This window comes from Marmota monax, unplaced genomic scaffold (genome assembly GCF_021218885.2).
Source record: "Marmota monax isolate L192 unplaced genomic scaffold, Marmota_monax_Labrador192_F-V1.1 WCK01_AAM20220418_F8-fsc00019, whole genome shotgun sequence".
Lineage (NCBI taxonomy): Eukaryota > Metazoa > Chordata > Mammalia > Rodentia > Sciuridae > Marmota > Marmota monax.
Genome location: NW_026695242.1, coordinates 8038022 through 8057038, shown reverse-complemented (window position 1 = coordinate 8057038; position 19017 = coordinate 8038022). Strand labels below are relative to the sequence as shown.

Genomic DNA, 19017 nt, shown 5'->3' with positions numbered 1-19017 from the left:
TCAGCAAGGGGTCACTCAAGAGCTAACAGAATGACCGGCTCGTGGTTAGCTCTTAGGTTGCAACTACTCACTTTTTTTTTTTTGGTACTGGGATTGAACCCAGGGGTGCTTAACTCTGATCCACACCCCAGCCCTATTTTGTATTTTATTTAGAGACAGGGTCTCACTGAGTTGCTTGCTGAGGCTGGCTTTGAACTCACGATCCTCCTGCCTCAGCCTCGGGAGCCACTGGGGCATGTGCCACCGTGCCTGGCTTGATTACCCTCATTTTAATCTAGATGGTGGGGCTCTGAAGGGCCTCCCTCCGGACACCCCAGGGTGCCAATCCTTTGCTTCCCCTCTCACTCTTTGGCTAAGGGGCTGGGGTCCCATGTTTCCACCCTTCCTCTACCTTGGTTGCTTCTAGGGTAGCCAAGGGAACACCCACGGCCTTGGCCGGGCCTCTGCTTGGGCACGACTCCGCCCACCTGCCACTCACCCTCTTTAGTAACAAGTTGCCAGTTCCTCACGGACTGGGACATATAGGGATAGAAATTCATGGATATTCTCAAACCTCCTGCTCCCTGTGGCCCTGTGCTGGGCGGGAGCTGGCGCTGTGCCTTCAGTCTGCTGGGAAGGGCGAGGCGTCTGTGATAACCAACAGCCTGTGAAGCCCCCAGCCCCTGGGTGGGGTATGCTAGTATCCGCCTGGCATAGCAGCCCTGTGGACTGAGGACGATCACCAGTCCCATCTTACAGGTGGAGAGACGGAGGCAGCATTCGGGCATGCAGCATAACTTCCCCCTGGTCAGTCTGACTCCAGAACCTGGGCTCAGCCTCTGCTCTGCTACAGAAGCTTCAGAGAGGGCAGCGTCCCTGAGCTGGGCTATCTGAGGAGGGGGTTATGCTGGGCCTTAGTGGTGGGTAGAGGTGAGTCAGGATGCAGGGAAGGCAGCGAAGGGGAGCCGTGGTGCAGCAGGGTCCAGAGGCAGGGACAGCGCGTGCAGGGGGACACTGGGTTGACCTGTGTACAGAGGGCTCAGGTGGGAGGCGGGGCAGCTGGACAGGAGCCCTGAGGGCCCCATGGGAAGGCCTTGACTGGCATATGCACTGGCCCCCGTAGCAGGGGATAGAAATCTGTGTGACCCTCTCCCCCGGCCAGTGGTGAAGAACCAGGTCACGGGCAGCTTCATCCTCAACCCCAAGGGCAAGGAGGCCACAGGCCGGACCTTCACCGCGCTGGGCCTGGAGTGGGAGCACACGGTGGAGGACGCCAAAGACAGCCTCAAGACCAGTGGGCCTCTGCCTGAAGCCATCGCTGTCCTGGTGAGCCCCGCTCCCTGAGGTGGCCCCTGCCCACTCCTTGTACCCCCTCACCGTCTCCACTCCACCAGTCCAGAGGAAAGCGCCCACTCCTGTGTCTGCAGGAGGCCATGGCACCCTCTGGGGACAGGTCCTCATTTGTGCTTAAAAGCTGTCAGGGTGAGTGGGGCCCAGTGGGGTATCCCTGTAATCCCAGCTTCTCAGGAGGCTGAGGCAGGAGGATCCTAAGTTAAAGGCCAGCCTCCACCTCTAACTCTCAAAAGATAAATAGAGCTGAGGGTGTAGTGGAGTGGGAGAGCACGTACGTGAACACACTCACACACAAGCTGGCAGGATGACAAGTGAGGAGGGAAAAGGAAATGGTTGTCCCCTCAATGTCACACCCCAGGAGGTCACACGCAGGAAGTCTGTTTTTTATAGCAATATTGGAAAGGGTTCTGGTCAGAGGCGTGTGGTGAGGCCAGGGCTGGCTCCCAGGTCACCTGGCTTCATTGAGAGTCAGCGTGCGTCATGGCATGGTCAGTTTGTGAGTCCTGACATCGCTTTCTCAGGACTTGAAGGCAGCTGACCAGGGGGTGCTATCTGGCAGTGTTGGCCTCCTAAAAAGGGGACATGGGGGCTGGGATTTGTGGCTCAGTGGTAGAGCGCTCACCTAACATTCATGAGGCACTGGGTTCCATCCTCAGGGCCACATAAATGTAAAATAAAGATATTGTGTCCACCTAAAAAAAAAAAAAAACTAAAAAATAAATATTAAAAAAAAGGGGGACATGGCCATTGTCCTGGATGGGGCCCTTCTCTGCCCACACGTCCTTCCTAGACCTGGGCCAGGGCTTGTGGACCAGGCATTGTTAGGCCAGCAGATTGGCCCATAAGACCTGTGACCACGTGCCCTTGGGTTTTGGGGAGAAACCTTGGGTGGCGGGGAGACCCTGGGTAGGCTTCTTCCTGTGCGGCCCCCTCCTGTCAGGGAAGCCTGGAGGGCAGGCTCGGCCGGTGTCAGTGTCGGCATGGTGATTCCACCCAACACAGTACTTTTCTATTCAATTTGTTTTTATGGACCAGCCATTGATCTATGGCCAGCTGGTTTTCAAGGGCACAAAGGCCGTTCAAGGAGAAAAAAAAAATAGTCTCTTCAATAAATGGTGGTGAGACCACTGGACATTCACATGCTGAAGAACAGAGTTGTACCTCCACCTCACCCCTCGGGCAGCTATTAGCTCAAAATAGATCCAAATAGATCAAAGACTGAAATGTGAGGCCGAAACCAGACAGCTCTTAGAAGAAAGCAGAGGGGTAAATCTCCATGACCTTGGGTCCTCCTCGATGTCAAAAGCATAAACCACAAAAGAAGACCTAGATGAATTAGACTTCATCAAAATTAAACACTTATAGCTTATAGCTGGGCACAGTGGTGCATGCCTGTAATCCCTGTGGCTAGGGAGGCTGAGACAGGAGGACTGAGAGTTCAAAGCCAGCCTCAGCAATGGCGAGGCCCTAAGCAACTCGGCGAGACCCTGTCTCTAAATAAAATACAAAATAGGACTGGGAATGTGGCTCAGTGGTCAAGTGCCTTGAGTTCAATCCCCAGTACCTACCCCCTCCAAAAAATTAAACACTATGTGCATCAAAGAGTCCTGTCAAGAAAGGAAAAGACCGGCCACGAAATGGGAGAAAGCATTTGCAATCCATTATTTGATAAGGATTTGGCATCGGCTGGCCATCTTCTGGGGTCAGTCAGGGAGCAGGTCCTGCCCTCTAGAACCCAGGGAAGGAAAAGCACGCAGAGCCTAGCATGGGCTGCTCTAGGGCCAAGACACACTGTAGGTGCTTAATTTGGGGGCAGAAGTTTGTCACTTGGCTGCTGGTGTGAATCCTGCCCGCCTGCCAGTCCCAGAGCCGACCCCTCCCAATCCTGACCCTGTCCTTCTCTTTGGCCCCTTCACCCCCTCTATCAGCCCTGCCTCTCTCTCTGGTTCTGTGCCACCTCCTCCTTCTCGTCTCCCTTTAGGTACTGCCCCCCACTGAGGGTGGCCCCCACGGCAGCCTAGCCTACAAGTATGTCATCCACGAGGACCTGCTGCCACTCATCGGGAGCAACAATGTGCTTCTAGAGGAGACGGACACCTATGAGTGGGCGCTCAAGAGCTGGGCACCCTGCACCAAGGCCTGCGGAGGAGGTACCAACCCCCTGACCCTCCAGCTCCTTGTGGGAGCAGCCCGGCCTCGGTGGGGAGGAGTGGGGAGGCAGAGCGTGGGGGTGATGTTTCCACTGGACGTTGACCGTCCCTCCTCATGCCTCAGTTTCTCCTTAAAGATCTCCAGTGTGTGGAAACATTCTGGGTAGGGCTTTGGGGCGGGGACCAGGGGCTGCTGGAACAGTCTGCAGGCCGGGGACCCTGCCTGCAAGAGCTTCTCCTCAGCGGGACAGGTGGCATCCAAAGCCACTTCCCCAGCAGCCCTTCTTGGGAGTGTGGGAGACCCATCAAGGAGGGTATTCTGCAGAAAGCTGCTCAGGCCGGAGGGGCTGTGGGGCCCAGAGGGAGGTAGGAGGAGTCTCCAGCATCTCCAGAAGGTTCCCTCCTGAGGACTTGGACAGGCCAGTGGGAGCCTGGAGCAGACTCACAGCAGCCTGCCCTCCACAGGCATCCAGTTCACCAAATATGGATGCCGGCGAAGACGCGATCACCACATGGTGCAGAGACACCTGTGTGACCACAGGAAGCGACCCAAGCCCATCCGCAGGCGCTGCAACCAGCACCCGTGCTCTCAGCCTGTGTGAGTGCTCAGGGACTCTGGGAGCCTGGCCTTGCACTGCCTCCTGGGGACAGCCTGTGGCCAGGTCTCCCAGGGAGAGAACAGCCCGTGCAGCAGGTTCTGCCCCTCTGTGCCTGGCCATGCACTCTGGGCTTTCAGAATCACTGACTTCCCCTCAGTGACAAGTTTTCAGTGCCTCCAGACCCCTGGCTCTGGTCACGGTAGTGTTCACCATCTCCTCAGTCTGGTCATCAGGAGTCTAGGGACCTGGCCTGCCAGCCCCAACATGGCCTAGCCTGATTAAGATTCCCTAGCCTGAGGGCACACGCTCTTCTGAGCACAAGGTCATGTCCTTGGGGCTATTCGGAGGGACCTTCAGGGAGAGGTTAGTGCAGTGGTTTTTGGAGGACTCAGGCTCAGACCTTGGATCAAGCCTCAGGACCTCCTCAGCTCCACCTGGCGTCCCTTGTGCCTCCACACAGGGCCAAGGGCAGCTGCCCATAGGGAGGTACAGAGGGCCTTGTCCATCGTTCTCCTCTCCGCCCCCCGGGACGACTGGGGCAGGGCAGGAGTGCTGGCCGAGGCTCCACACTAGAGCCACTCCTGTACCTTGGGCTGGACATGCCATCAGGGGCCAGGGCAGGAGCTGGGTGGCTGGCACTAGAGTCTGCTGTAGCTGTCCTGTGCCAGGGACAGCCTCATCACCAGCCCCTGTGCTTCCCTTCCACTTGTCCCTTTACACTGTCACTCAGATCACTGTCCCACAAATGTGGTGCTCACAGGGCCTGCATGCAGGGTGAACCAGCCTGGGGTCCTGGGTGGGCTGTCCCCTACCCCCAAATCTTGAGTTCTTTTTTTTTTTTTTTTTTTTTTAAAGAAAGGGGTTGAGTTTGAATATGTGCTTCAAAGAGCTCTAGTTGACTAAAAGAAACCTCAGGAAACTCAGGGGAGAAGGTGTCGGGGCTGCCCCTCCCACACCCCCACCCAGCGGTCTCCTCCGATGATGGCCATGGCCACTTGAGATGCTGGTGGAAGTTGCTTTGCTGCTCAGAGATGTGCAGACCACCCGTGGAGTTGCGGGTGCTGTCCCCCTGAGGGTGGTGATGACCATACTACACACTTGCTCTTGTGTGGAAGTATGTCTTTGGTCTGTTTTGAGCACTACTCTGTCTCAGGACCCAGAACGGTGCCTCGAATATTTATGGGATTTTGAAATATCCTGATGTAAAGATGGGGTGTCACTGAGGCTTAGTGGCCTTAACAGCTGACCCCAGGACATGCGGGATGCAGAATTTAAACATGCCTCTTTCTGGTTTTGCCAATGAGGAGACAGAGCGGTGGAGAATAGTGGCCTCCCTGAGGTCACCCAGCCAGGCAGCTGCAGAGCAGGTGGAGGGTCATCTTGGCCCCAAGCGTTCTGAAGCTCAAACCCACCCTGCACCCCTTCCGTGTGGCCTTCTTGGGGTGGAGGTGACACCTGGAGGGAAGCATTCTCTTGGTCCCCTTCCCTCTGCCTCTTGCCCCCTCTCAGGTGGGTGACCGACGAGTGGAGTGCCTGCAGCCGGAGCTGTGGGAAGCTGGGGGTGCAGACCCGGGAGGTGCACTGCTTGCTGCCCCTCTCCAATGGCACTCGCAAAGCCCTGCCAGCCAAGGTGTGCCCTGGTGACCGTCCTGAGGCCCGGAGGCCCTGCCTTCGCGTGCCCTGCCCAGCCCAGTGGCGGACAGGAGCCTGGTCCCAGGTGAGTTGGCCTCAGGAGGCTGGCTGTGGTTGGGAAGGGAGGAGCCTGAGTGGAGAGGCTCAAGGGCCTTCCTGGGGCTCCCAGGAGGCAGAGAGCTCCCGTCCACACCTCTCCTCGCATCTAATGCTGTTTTTCTCAAAACAAAATGGAACGGCTCCCGAACACAGGCACGCGTGTGGGGCGTGTCCCTTTCCTTTAAGGCTCACACAGCATCAGGAGGCACGGGTCCGTGTCCCCAAGCCCCAGATGAGCAGATGAACGCACATTCTTACATGCTGAGCGCCAGCTGCATGCTGGCATTGTACAGGAATGCCGGGAACAGAGCACCAGGCAAGATCCTCGCCCTCCTGGAGCTCACCGTCCAGATGGGGGACAGAGTAGACAAAGGTCGAGAGTACAGATCCAGGTGGAGCTGTGCAGGGTGACAGGGAATGTGACCCAGGACAAGGACAGAGGGTGGTCAGGGAGGGCCTACGTGAAAGAGTATTAACCGGGTCTTCTTAAAGAGTCTAATCCCACCAGGCGTGGTGGTGCACACCTGTAATCCCAGAGGCTCAGGAGGCTGAGGCAGGAGGATGACGAGTTCAGAGGCAGCCTCAGTAACTTAGCAAAACCCTAAGCAATTCAGCAAGACCCTGTCTCTAAGTAAAATATAAAAAGGGCTGAGAATATAGCACAGTGGTTAAGCCCCCTAGTTTCAATCCCCGGTACCTAAAGAAAAAGAGAGTCCAACCCCCCTACCCAGGGCTCGGGTGCAGCTCAGTGGAAGAGTACTTGCCCAGCATGTAAGGGCCTCTGAGTGCCAGCCCCAGTACCAATACAAATAAAAAAGCAAAAGTAAATAAAAGACAAAAATCCCTACTTGTGTAGATTTTATATTTATCTCCATAACATATAGCTTCATTCATTTTGATATAAAATAAAGATTGCTAGTCCTCCAAGGCCTCAGAGAGAAAACGGATGGTGAGCCTGGTAAACACTCAGGTCTGGAGGCTGCTCTTGGTCATTATTCATCCTGGGGGGAGGAGCCATGGTCGTCCCGTGGCTGTCTGTGGCCCGGGGACCCTTGTGTCTCACCCAGTGGTCACATGCTCCAGGATGAGAAGTAAGCTCTGCAGGCTCTCCCGTGTCCTGCTCTAGGAGGATGTGGTCAGTGCCTAAAATGTGACCTGATTGGGCAGCCTTGTTCCCTGGGGGCCTGCCTCTCCACCCCAGAATCCCACCCCCCCACCCCGTGACCCATTTATCAGAGTAGGAAGTATGTCCGACCCGGAGGTGGCGTGTGTGACAGCCCGAGCCCCTGATACCTGTTACCTCTGCTCCTGGCACTCATGCCTGTCCCTGACAGGGAAGGAGACATTGGGCAGACCTCTACAAGTGGGGTAAACTGAGTCACAAGATCATGGCATGTCAGAGCTAGAAGGGGCCAGAGAGATCCTGTCCTTTAGGTCTCTTGATTGACAGAGTTGGGAACTGAACTAATGAGGCTGCTAGTTAAGGCTCCTGTGTGTCCTTAACAAGGTGCCATCGAGTAAATCATCCTGCCTAGGTCACTCCATGGGGTGGGCTGCAGGGGAGCTTGCTAGGGGGATACACAAAATATTTAAGAACCCAGGCACAGGGCTGGGGCTGGGGCTCAGGGGTGGAGCGCTTTCCTGGCCCGTGTGAGGCACTGGGTTCGATCCCCAGCACCACATAAAAATAAATAAATAAAATAAAGGTATTGTATCCAACTACAACTAAACATATTAAAAAACGAAGAAGGAGGAGGAGGAGGAGGAGGATGACGACGACGACCAGGAGGAGCATAGACCAGGCTCAATTAACACAGGTGGTAGTAGCTGGAAGGGGGTCCCAGAAGTCCCCTCCCGAGCTGAGAATTTACCATGGAGATTGTGGGAGGGTCTTTGGAGTCCCAAGCTCGGCTCAGTTGGTCTTCATCACTGATTAAGGACAATCTGACAATGGTGTGGTGGCCAGGTGAGGCTCCTTAGAAGCAGTCCTTGCAAGTCCCTTTGGTCAGGTGAAGGCGTGGCACCCTCCTTTGTACCTTTCTGTCCTTGGGCTTTAGCTGGATTCTGAGCTCACTGGTCCACCCTCTGTCTCTCCTTCCACCTGTCCTGCCTGGCGCTGTCCTGGCCCCTGCCCTTTCCTGGCAGTGCTCGGCCACCTGCGGAGAGGGCATCCAGCAGCGGCAGGTGGTGTGCAGGACCAACACCAACAGCCTTGGCCAGTGTGAGGGGGACAAGCCAGACACTGTCCAGGTCTGCAGCCTGCCAGCCTGTGGAGGTGAGCCGGGGATGGGGAGGCCTGGCCCAGCAAGGCCTTGACCTTGCACCCAGACCTGCCTTGGATTGTGGCCCTTAGGAATCCCAGATATAGGCTAAGCATCCCTAATCCAAAAATATGAAATCCAAAGTGCTCTAAAATCCAAAACGTTTTGAGTGCTGGCATGATGCCACAGGAGAAAAGTCCATATCTGACCTCATGGGGCAAGCCGTGGTCAAAACTCAGATGCACAGCCTGGCGCGGTGGTATACACCTATAACCCCAGCCACTGAGGGGGCTGAGGCAGGAGGATCAAAAATTCAGGGCCAGCCTCAGCAACTTAGTGAGGCTATAAGCAATTTAGCAAGATCCAGCCTCAAAATAAATAAATATTTTTAAAGGGGGTTAAGGATGTGGCTCCATGGTTAGGTGCCCATGGGTTCAATCCCTGGACCAAACAAACAAAAAACAACCAAGTTCAGGGCTGGGGTTGTGGCTCAGCGGTAGAGCGCTCACCTAGCATGTGCGAGGCCCTGGGTTCAATCCTCAGCACCACATAAAAATAAATAAACAAAATAAAGATAAAAACCAACCAAACAAACAAAACAACCACGTCTGAGGCCAGCCTGGGAAACTCGGTGAGACCCTGTCTCAAATAAAAGTTAAAAGGGCTGGGGAGCTGTGGATGTAGCTCAGTGATGGAGTACCCCTGGGCTCAATCCTCAGTGCTGCAAAAATAAACAAACATACAAATAAAAAATTCCTATGTAGAACATAGCATCCTCAAGGGGAATGTGATACACAAACTTTCATTCCCCAAATTATCTGAAAAATATTGTGTAAAGTTACCCTCTCACCATGTGTACAAGGAACAAGTGAACCTCGTGTTTAGACTTGTGTCTTCACCAATGTATTTCATTATGTGCATGAAAATATTGCGGAATCTGAAATCATCTACACTGTGAACTATTTCTGGTCTCTAGCATTTTGGATAGGGGGTGCTCACCTGTACTAGAGCTGCTTCTCCTTGCTCCCAGGAAACCTCCAGAACTCCACAGTGAAGGCCAAGGAGCCTGTGACTCCAGAGGGGCAGTGGGCACCACAGTCAGGGCCGTCACCTCCCACGAACAGGATAGCATCAGGTAGGTGACTGAATGGACTCCTCCCTCACTCCCCAAACCTTTCAGGGGGCCCAGGCATCCAAGCATGGGCCAAGTAGTAAAGCAGACCCAGCCTGACATCTGTCTGTGTGGCCTCAGCTTCTTGAGCCTCCAAGTCTGCAGCTGGGAAGTGGGATGGTCCTGTACTGGTCCATAACCTCTTATCTGGGGTTCCAAAATGCTTAGGAAAAGCTGGGCACACGCCTGCAATCCCAGGGGCTCGGGAAGCTGAGGCAGGAGGGTCATGAGTTCAAAGCCAGCCCCAGCAACTTAGTGAGGCCCTAAGCAATTCAGTGAGACCCTGTCTCTAGATAAAGTACAAAAAAGCACTGGGGATGTGGCTCAGTGGGTAAGCACTCCTGAGTTCAATCCCCAGTACAACACACACACAAAGAAACTTAGAAAAGTTTTTATCCTGAGTTTTGTGCAAACTCCTTTTGTTGCAAAATCAGACCAGACCTAATGAGGTGACTTAGTCTTTTGCTATTGAAACTTTGCTATATTTGGTTACAAGGGGATATCTATCAGTCTATTGAGGATGTTCTATAATATGAATACACAGAGGACTAATTTTCTGACTACCCCCCCCCTTGCCCAAGTCCCAATTCCGAATCAGCTGGATCCAAGATTTTTGGATGAGCAACTATAGGTCACCCCTTTGTAGGGCTCTTGAAAAAATTAAATGAAGGAACGCCCCCCACCCAGCTGTTGGCCAACAGAATAGGAATAGCAGTTTCTTTCTGCTTCATGTCCAGGAGCCTGTCAGTTCATCTCCCATCTCTCCATTCATTCCTCCATGAAGAAAGATTTGCTGAGCACCTGCTATATGGCAGGATTTATGTTTTTTGCTCCCTTCTTAGGTTTTCTCTCTTTTTCTCTCCCAAGATCCAGGGTCTGACAAAGTGAGTGGCAGAAACATCAGACCTCAGCTCCTAGTAAGAGGATCAGATAGCTGTGTGACCTTGGGAAATCCCTGAACTTCTCTGTTTCTGTGCTCCTATGCTCAGGCTCAAGCTGGGCAATTTCCTAGGGTTCCTTCCTCTTCCCAAAAGCGAAGAGGAAGGTCCTGGAACTTGGGCGCCATCTAGAGGCTACTGGGTTTCCGTTTTCTGTGATCTGTTCCCGTAGCCTACCCACCACCCACGGTGTTCTCTGGCCGAAATTAGTAGCCCTCTCTGCTCTTGTCTTCCTGTTCCGCCTAGAGACACCTACCTGGATTAATCACAGAAACATTCGAGATGCATTTAAAGCAAAGCAAATTAGGACGGGGAGCGCTCCTCGGTGCCAGGTGTTTATTATAATGCAGTGTTGTCATTCACTGGGACGTGGCAGCTCGATCCCCATTTTACAGGTGGAGAAACCAGGCTTGGGGAATTTAAGGGATTTTCCCCAAGGTTTCACCGCTGTTAAGTGGCAGAGCCTGGATTTGAGCCTTGATTTGCCTCACTCCAGAGTCAGTGGTAGAGAGCTTAATGACCCAGCTGTCCCGGATGTGGCCGAATGTCCATCTGCTTGTTCCAGGTGTGAGATCCCTGGACATTAGCCTGGCAGCGCCTGAAGGGGTCGGAGTCCTCTGGGTTGACTGAGAGTCGGGGGTGGGGAGTCCCACTTCCATCCAGAACGGGGCTCTCACTCTCTGCTACAGGTTGGAAGCGCCTCTGTGCCCAGGTTTTCTGGGAAGAGCGCAGGCACGGCTGTCTGTGAGGCTCCCCTCAATTCCGCTGGACGGCCTGCGATGAATTGCGCTGAGCACGGCTCTCGGGTCCCCCATCAGAGTCCCTGGAGGGTTCTGTTAAAGCACTGCAGGGGCTCAGAGTTCCTGGTGGGCCTGATGGTTTACCTGGGCACCCAGCGCCAGGGGAGGCCCATGCTGTGTGCAGGGGGTGCACATTGAGACCACCATTTCAGCCCACAAAGGAGGGCTCTGTCCTGTCTGGGGACCGGTGGTGGCCCCTCTAGGAAAAGCCCTGTAGTGAGTCTGGCAGGGTAGGGGCTGGAGGGCAGGCAGGTGTGGGTGAGCGGGAGGTGGGGCCCTGTGGCAGGGTCACCTGGCTGACGGGCACGCCCTGGCCTTGGTCCTTGTGCTGTGTATGCAGTGGAGCCCTGTGCGGGGGACAGGTCCATCTTCTGCCACCTGGAAGTGCTCGGTCGCTACTGCACCATCCCTGGCTACCACCGCCTGTGCTGCGAATCCTGCACCAAGAAGGCCTCGGGCCCCGCCACTAGCCCGGACCCCAGCCCAGCCTCACCTCCTCCGTTCTCCACTCCTGGGACCTCCTTACCAGAACCCAAGGCCACTCCGGAGGCTGTGGAGCCCACCAGGGGGCCGGGAGAGTTGGACGACCATCAGCAAGGCCGACCCACCCAGCTCCCGGGACCACGGGACAGGGGCTCCTCAGCCTCCCAGACTCTGAGCCCTAGAGCATTTGGGGGCACCTCCCCTACCACTCCTCAGGGACCACCTTGGGGCTGGACCCAGCCACCTGTGCCAGCCTCTGAGGGCCCAGGACAGTCCAGGGAGGAACCAAGGCATCCAGGCACTGGCCTTCCTGCCACCTCCCCGGTGACATGAGCCATGCCACACCCCTCCGGCCAGTCATGTTTACACTCTGTGTGCTGCCCCAGTGTCCCCAGCTCAGAGGACACACCCTGAGGGACAGGGGCAAGCGCAGGCTTCCTTTTTTAAGTTATTTGCCTTTTGGTTCTTGTTTGGGGCCGTGAGGCTCTTTCCCCCACGTTGGGGGGTGGGATACCTCAGCCAGCCGGGCCCAGACGGGACCTCTCAGGGCCTCCTGCGGTTGCTCCCGCCAGGACTGAGGGTTGGTAACGGTCCCTCCCCACAGCCCTGGGCCCAGGCAGGACCGAAGCCCATGCTGGGAGCTGTAGGGCTTCTGCTTTCCTAGGGCTGCTGGGGCCCCCGTGCAGGCCCCAGAAAGGCAGAGTGGGGCCGAGGGAAGTTGGGGGGCTCCTCCGAGGGCAGGCTGAGGAAGGGGCCAGGGTGAGCCTGGTGGGGAGGCTCCCTGCTGCAGGGTGGCAGGCGACAAGTGCGTTGGTCTCAGGTCCAGCTCCCCTTGCAGCTCCCCTGGCTGAGGCCAGGCAGAGGCCACTCACCTCTGCCAGCTGGAGAGCAGCACTTGTGGCCACACTGTGTCTCTGCGGATGTCACTTCTATTTATGGTGACTCCAGGTTACAAATTGGCCTTGCAATTGCATACCCAGATGTCCAGAGAAGAGGGCCCAGGGCACCCTGACCCCACGTCCTCATCAGGAGTCTCCAAACTGGTGCTTGATCCCTGGCGAGACCAGGAACGGCGACTTCAGTCCTCACTCCAGGGTCTGGAGGGCCTGGCTTGGGACACGGAGGAGACGGGATTTCCTAGGCCGTGTCCCTCCGTCAGAGCCCACTCCTCTGGAGTCAGGGGTCTCTCCCACCTGACTGGAGCTCAGCCAGAGGCCTGGTGCTCCAAGGGGCTCCCAGGCGGAGAGAGTCCACCCAGCCAGGCTCTGGGGATGACAAGACCAGGATGCCAGCTCTGTCCCATGCTGGGGTGGGGGGACACATCGACCCCTGGTGCTATAGGGCCTCAGTCAGGTCAGCAGCCTCCTGGCCACCTCCAAGGGGCAGGTACCAGTCCTCGGCCCCTTGGCTCTCAGGTTTTCAGGCTGTTCCTGGGGGTCCTCACTCCAAGGTGCTGGAGGGTCTCTCTCAGACCCTTCAAGGGGAAGAGGTGCTTGTGGGTTCATGCCTTCCCCGGCTGGTGGGAGGGGAGCACTGGGCCCTGACCTGGGACCTCCTGGAGAACAGAAGCTCTGGGGGGTCCCCTCCATAGACTGCTGGGCACACGCCGAACATTCCTGTGAGAGCCAGCTGGGCCTGGGTTGGGAAGTGTGAGCCCCTGGCCTGGGAGGTCAGGTCTTCACAGTGTCGTGTATTTATTAACATTGCTCTTGGTGATTTGTTTTAACCTCCCCAAAAGTGCTGGTGTGTGTGTGTGTGTGTGTGTGTGCTTTTTTCCTCTGTTTTGGAGGAAGGAGACAGTGAAGCCAGCTCTCAGGCTGGGCTGTGGCAAGATCTGGGGGTGGAGACAGGGAGGGGACCTGATGGAGCTGCGCAGCCCTGGGCAAAGCACCACTCAGAGGGTGGTGATGCCTGGGAGGTGGTTTGGGGCTCCACAGTGAGATAAGTATTTAAATGGCCAGAGCTTTCCAAACCTGCATGAGGCGGCTTCCTTGAAAGGTGATGCACACTCTTTCCTTGGGAGGGGTCCCGGCAGGAGTGGATTCTAGGTGAGCCCGCTATGCAATTTAAAAGTGCCCTTCCCACCTCACCCCGCCCTGCCCGTGTCAGACATCACTAATCAGTCACCACACTGTTTCTCTGCACATACACAGTTCCCTTCTTAACACTTCACTCTAACTCTTGATCCAAAGAGTAGAGAGACCCTTGTTCCCAGAGCACATGCCCCTTCTCTTCCCACCTCCAAGTACTGAACGTGTTTGTGGACAACCCAGACCTCATGGCCAAGTGCCATTTACATCCTTCAGCAGACAACCCCTCCTTGAGAGCTACCTGTTTGCAAATGGTGGCCACATGGGCCTCAGAGAACGCATGTGGTGACCCAGTCACACCCCAAGGGGACTGACGTTGGAAGGTGCTGGCATAGGACCCTGAGGCTGCCTCAGGATGGCTGAGGCAGGAAATTCTGTGGGCCTGCTAAGATGGAGAACATGGGCCCTGGATGGGAGTGTCCCTTGGCCCAGTACAATTTCTGCCATAAGAGGTCGTATGGGCGGATGGGGGCCTTCTAAGTGCCCCCGTAGCCCAGCTCTAACAGCAGTGCTGGTCCATTGCCTGGGCAGGGACAACACATGAAAACCCTATGCTGATGTGTCTCCCATCTTGTGCCCAAGGCAGACATTGCCAGTCCATCACTGCGCTCTTCCCTCCCGAGCCAGATTCCCCTAAGAATCCTTTTTTCCCATAGTCCTCTGGGCAGTGACCACTGATCATTGCTATTGTAGGGACAAGGAGCAAGGGTGGTGGGTCAGAAATTTATATTTTAAAGCACTGGAAACCCTCACTAATTAGCATCTCTGGCGGAAGCTTAACATCTAGAAGCAGAGCTGCAACATGGGCATGGAGGAAGAAGATTCTAGAAGCCATCCTGAGGAACTGCCCTGGAGCTCCAGGCCCACGGAGCCCAGTATGGGGAGGAGACATTGCCTGGGAACTTCAGGACTCTAGCATTTGGAGGGCCCGGGGCCCCTCTGTTCATCCGAAAGAGAAGAATGAAAGCATTTATTTGCCTTGCCTCTCTGTGGAAGAACCAAGATAGAGAGACAGCAAATGCAGGCTATTATGGTGTCGTGGGTGCCTCCTGGGGTGGGATGGATCATTGGGTTTTCCTAAATAGGGATTACGGATCCAATCACCTTGGGGATAGGGGAACTTGCCCCAGAGCCCCTGACCTCAGCCTGTGGGGTCCTCTCCCTTCTCCAATCTCTCTTTGGCCCCCCTCCTGTAGCTCCAAGGTGTTGGGCAGGCAGCCTGGGCCTTGGGACCCTGATGGCAGGTTACCTACACCCTGCCTGAGGGCAGGGGATGTGGCTCATCAGCTGAGCGTGGACCTAGCATGCACAAGGACCTGTGTGTCCACCCCCAGCACTGAGAAAAACAAAACAAAACAAACAAAAAACCCTCACTCTACCTTAATAATGAATAAAACCTGATAACCTACAAAGTTCTCTTTGAGACCCTCAGAACTGAGGTTATAAAGCAAGCAAGTAAACTTAATTCCAAAGGGTGACAAGGACACGGGCAGCGTTGCCCTGCCTTAAGAGGTCTGCACGCTATTATGGTGTTTCTTACCTGCCTTAAGAGCAGGTAAGAAGATCCACCTGAAATGTTGATAGAGGTTTAATAGTAAATGTGTCCTTTAGAGACATTGGCAGCCCCTGCCACGAGAGGAGTCTGTGCCCAACCGTGGCTCTCCTCTGCAGGCCTAAGAAAAATATAAGTCAGGACAGGAGGCCCGGGACAGTCCTGGCCTTCTTGAGACCCTGACCAAGTTTCAGAGGGAAAGTTTAAAAAGCAATATCCATTTCCAGGAGCACCACGAACAGCAGACACGGGTATACCCAAATCTCTGCAGCATCACAGAGAACGCTGCACTGAAGAGGGTGATTGTCGACATTACAGTAGACCGTGTTCACAAGTCAGCAGCCCTGCTGTTGTTAGGATGCAACGCTTCCCCAGGTGATCGAGGTGCAGAATGGGCCTCCCTTACCCGGGCCTCCACTAAGGCTGTCTTCTTCGTCCAGCAGGCTTCTTTGGGACTTTGGCCTGTGACTTCATTTGGGTCTCCCTAACAAGCCCTGTGGGCTCTTGGTGGGAGAGGATAGGAAGGGCTGGAGCGCAGCGAGGACTCGCCTTCCCATTCCTCCAGTGGGAGAAGACGGGCAGCTGAGCCTTGTCCTGTTCCTGGGGAGCAGCCTGGTCTCCAAGGGGCAGTTTGGCCTCTGGACTCTTTCTTTTTGTAAACCACTGGGTTTGGTGGCAGGGGAAGCAGGGACAGCACAGAGTCTGCATCACCTGACCTGGAACTCTGTGGGATCTTCTTAGAAGCCCCTATTCCCTACCTGGCTTCAGGTGCCTGAGGCTTGGGCAAAGGTGGGGACACCCAGGGTGGAGGGATGAGGAAGAGAAAGGACAGGTAAGAACGTAGCTGGTCAGTGCCTGGGGACCCAGCTGTCACTAACTTGATATCTCCTGGGCCTGTACCCCACTTTCTTCTCTCTTTTAAAAAATTATGAAAAAATTACATATTTGTGGCTGAACGTGGTGGTGTACACCCATAATCCCAGCAGCTCTGGAGGATGAGGCAGGAGGATTGTAAGTTCAAAACCAGCCTCAGCAACTGAGCAAGGCCCTAAGCAACTTAGAGAACCCCTGTCTCAAAACAAAACAAAAAAAATTTTAAAGGACTGGAGATGTGGTTCAGTGGTTAAGCACCCCTGGGTTCAATCTCTGGTACCAAAACAACAACAAAAGCCCAGGAAAAAAAATTATGTGTTTATTATTGACAAAATTTAAAACTTGATGATAAAAAAATCAATTTTTTTTTAATCTAGCAAAAACCACATTAACAATTTGATCACCCTTCTAGATACGTGTGCTTAGGTGTATGTTCATACACACACACACACACACACACACACCAACCAGCTATTAAGGCCATCAGCAACTTGTCTCCTCCCCCCACCACTGCACAATAATATAAGGACACATTTCCACCCTGAAACAAGTCGAGCTGCATCTGCAATTCTAATGACCACACAGTACCTTACCCTATGGCTAAGTGATCATTTATTTAACCCAATCCCCTAGCACTGTCAATTTAGGTTATGTCACAATTTTGGTATCATAAACAGTGGGGTAGGGAAAACTTTTATCACACCTAAGGAGAGTTCACCGGGTGCAGAATGCACCAAAACTGCATCTCAAAATTACTCCATATGTGTTTCCAAACTGCCTCCTACAAATTGTTGTTCAGATTGTAGTCTCTCCAATGGTGCAATAACCCCAAACATGGAAAAGTTTTATTTTTATCTTCTCTCAAAACACCTACAGAAGAAGACCTGGGCATCCGAACAGATGCTATTTCCAGAACCTTGTGAATTTGCCATCTGCATGGCAAGAATTGGCATTCATGACCATGTCCCCAGGAGCTGGGACATTCCAGGGCTTTCTGAATCCTCAGCATCAGCTGAGCTCCCCCATGTGTTGGGCAGGATGCAGGAGGTGGAGCACGGTCTGGGAAGGAGGCCGTGGCTGCCTCCAAACCTGCAAGACGGGGGACAACCACCTCTGGCCTGATCTCCAGCCGTGAAGGCTCCATGGAGGTGGCTGTGACAGCCTTTGTAAATGTTCCCTTTCCCCCGTATAACAAGTTGTCAGGAAGGTGGCGTGGTACTAGTAATGTGGCTTTTGTTCTAGATTAATTCCAGCACTGGGGAACACATGCTGATGTTATATTCAGCAGAGACTTGTGCCAGGCACTATGTTATGCCCTTGACCTAATGTTTCACTAGATTCTTACCATAACCCTCGAAGTTGGTATTCTTATTGTCCCCATTTCCCAGATGAAGAAACTGAGGCTCAGAGAGATTGGGCCACTTATCTAAAGTCACACAGCCAGAAGAGTGTAGAGCTAATCTCCATATTGTCAGCTAGGGAGAGACCACACAGCTGACAAAATACACACCTGGAACTCTGTACGGAGGACAGCCCCTGCTACCTAGGAAGTGACAGTGTTTGCAAAAAGAACAAGACCTGAGGCTCCCAGGACAGAAGACAGTGCCAAATCTAATGTTCTGGCTGGAAACCGCTCCAAGAAAAGAGGGAGTGGCCGAGCCTGGCTCTGGAGCCATGGAGTCTGCCCTCCTTCCCCTCGGCCAAGGAACCACAGCACTGGCCACTAGACAAAAGCTGAGCCGTCACCAGACACTTTTTGCAATGGCTGAATTGTTCCCCTGCTCATTTCCTGTGACTTACAACGCAATAAAACACAGTTCACAGATCACCCTGCTGTGAGTGCGGGCAAAACCCTTCCCCTGGCCGGGGCCCAGCTGCTTCTATAAAACAGTGATTGACTGGAGGCTCCCTGGGCCACGGGGCCAGCCGGGACAAGGTGGGAAGCACTTGAGCTGCCTCGGTGGGGCCTGGAGGCCAGGGTGCATGAGGGCAGTGCGTCAGGGAACGGGTGCAGGGGGCTGGACACACCAGGGCCTGCTGGGAAGGGCAGGTCTGCCAGCAAGGCTCTCCTACACCAGTGACCTTGTAAATGAGGATGGGGACTGTGGTGTCCACCTCGGCTGAGGCCTTGAGGAGCAAGGACCAGGTGTTTCTGGGGCTTCGTTGGAAGACCCAGCTAATGATTTTCTTCTTTTTTTTTATTTTATTAACTTTTTAATTTGTTTTGATTAGTTATCCATGACAGTAGAATGCATTTGTGCACTTTGATGAATCATACATAGATGGGATATGATATGTACCCTCATTTTCTGAGGGTACATGTTGCAGAATCATATTGGTCATGTAGTCACATGTGTACATACAGTAATAATGTCTGTGTCATTCTACTGTCTTTCCTATCCCCACACCCCCTCCCCTTCCCTCCCATCACGTCCCTCTACCTAATCTAAGTGCTTCCACCTTATTGTGAATCAGCATCTGCATATTAAAGAGAACATTCAGCCTTTGGTTTTGTGGGATTGGCTTATTTCGCTTAGCATGATATTCTCCAACTCCTACCATTTACTGGCAAATGCCATAATTTCACTCTTCTTTAAAGCTGAGTATATGTACCACATTTTCTTTATCCATTCACCTATTGAGGGACACCAAGGTTGGTTCCATAGTCTAGCTATTGTGAATTGAGCTGCTATAAACATTGATGTGGCTGTGTCACTGTAGTATGCTGATTTTAAGTCCTTTGGGTATAAACCGAGGAGTGGGATAGCTGGGTCAAATGGTGATTTCATTCCCAGTTTTCTGAGGAATTTCCATACTGCTTTCCAGAGTGGTTGCACCAATTTGCAGTCCCACCAGCAGTGTGTGAGTGTACCTTTTCCCCCACATCCTTGCCAACATTTATTATTTCCTGTATTCTTGATGATTGCCATTCTGACAGGAGTGAGATGAAATCCTAGTGCCAACTACTGATTTTCAAATGCTCAAAAACAAATACTCCATCTAGGCACAGTGGCGCACACCTGTAATCCCAGTGGCT

The 19017-nt window shown here is 53.9% G+C and overlaps 1 protein-coding gene across 1 annotated transcript in view; it reads left to right on the top strand.

The window, feature by feature from the left end:
- Adamts14 (ADAM metallopeptidase with thrombospondin type 1 motif 14) overlaps positions 1 to 18486 on the top strand; it is an 82467-nt gene extending 63981 nt beyond the window's left edge. Inside the window, exons 16-22 of the mRNA XM_046419850.2 lie at positions 1142 to 1305; positions 3314 to 3482; positions 3948 to 4080; positions 5591 to 5798; positions 7958 to 8087; positions 9104 to 9208; positions 11323 to 18486. Of these exons, the coding sequence (XP_046275806.1) occupies positions 1142 to 1305; positions 3314 to 3482; positions 3948 to 4080; positions 5591 to 5798; positions 7958 to 8087; positions 9104 to 9208; positions 11323 to 11798 (1385 nt within the window). The 3' untranslated portion in view covers positions 11799 to 18486. The remainder of the gene's footprint in view (positions 1 to 1141; positions 1306 to 3313; positions 3483 to 3947; positions 4081 to 5590; positions 5799 to 7957; positions 8088 to 9103; positions 9209 to 11322) is intronic.
- The last annotated feature ends 531 nt before the right edge of the window (positions 18487 to 19017 follow it).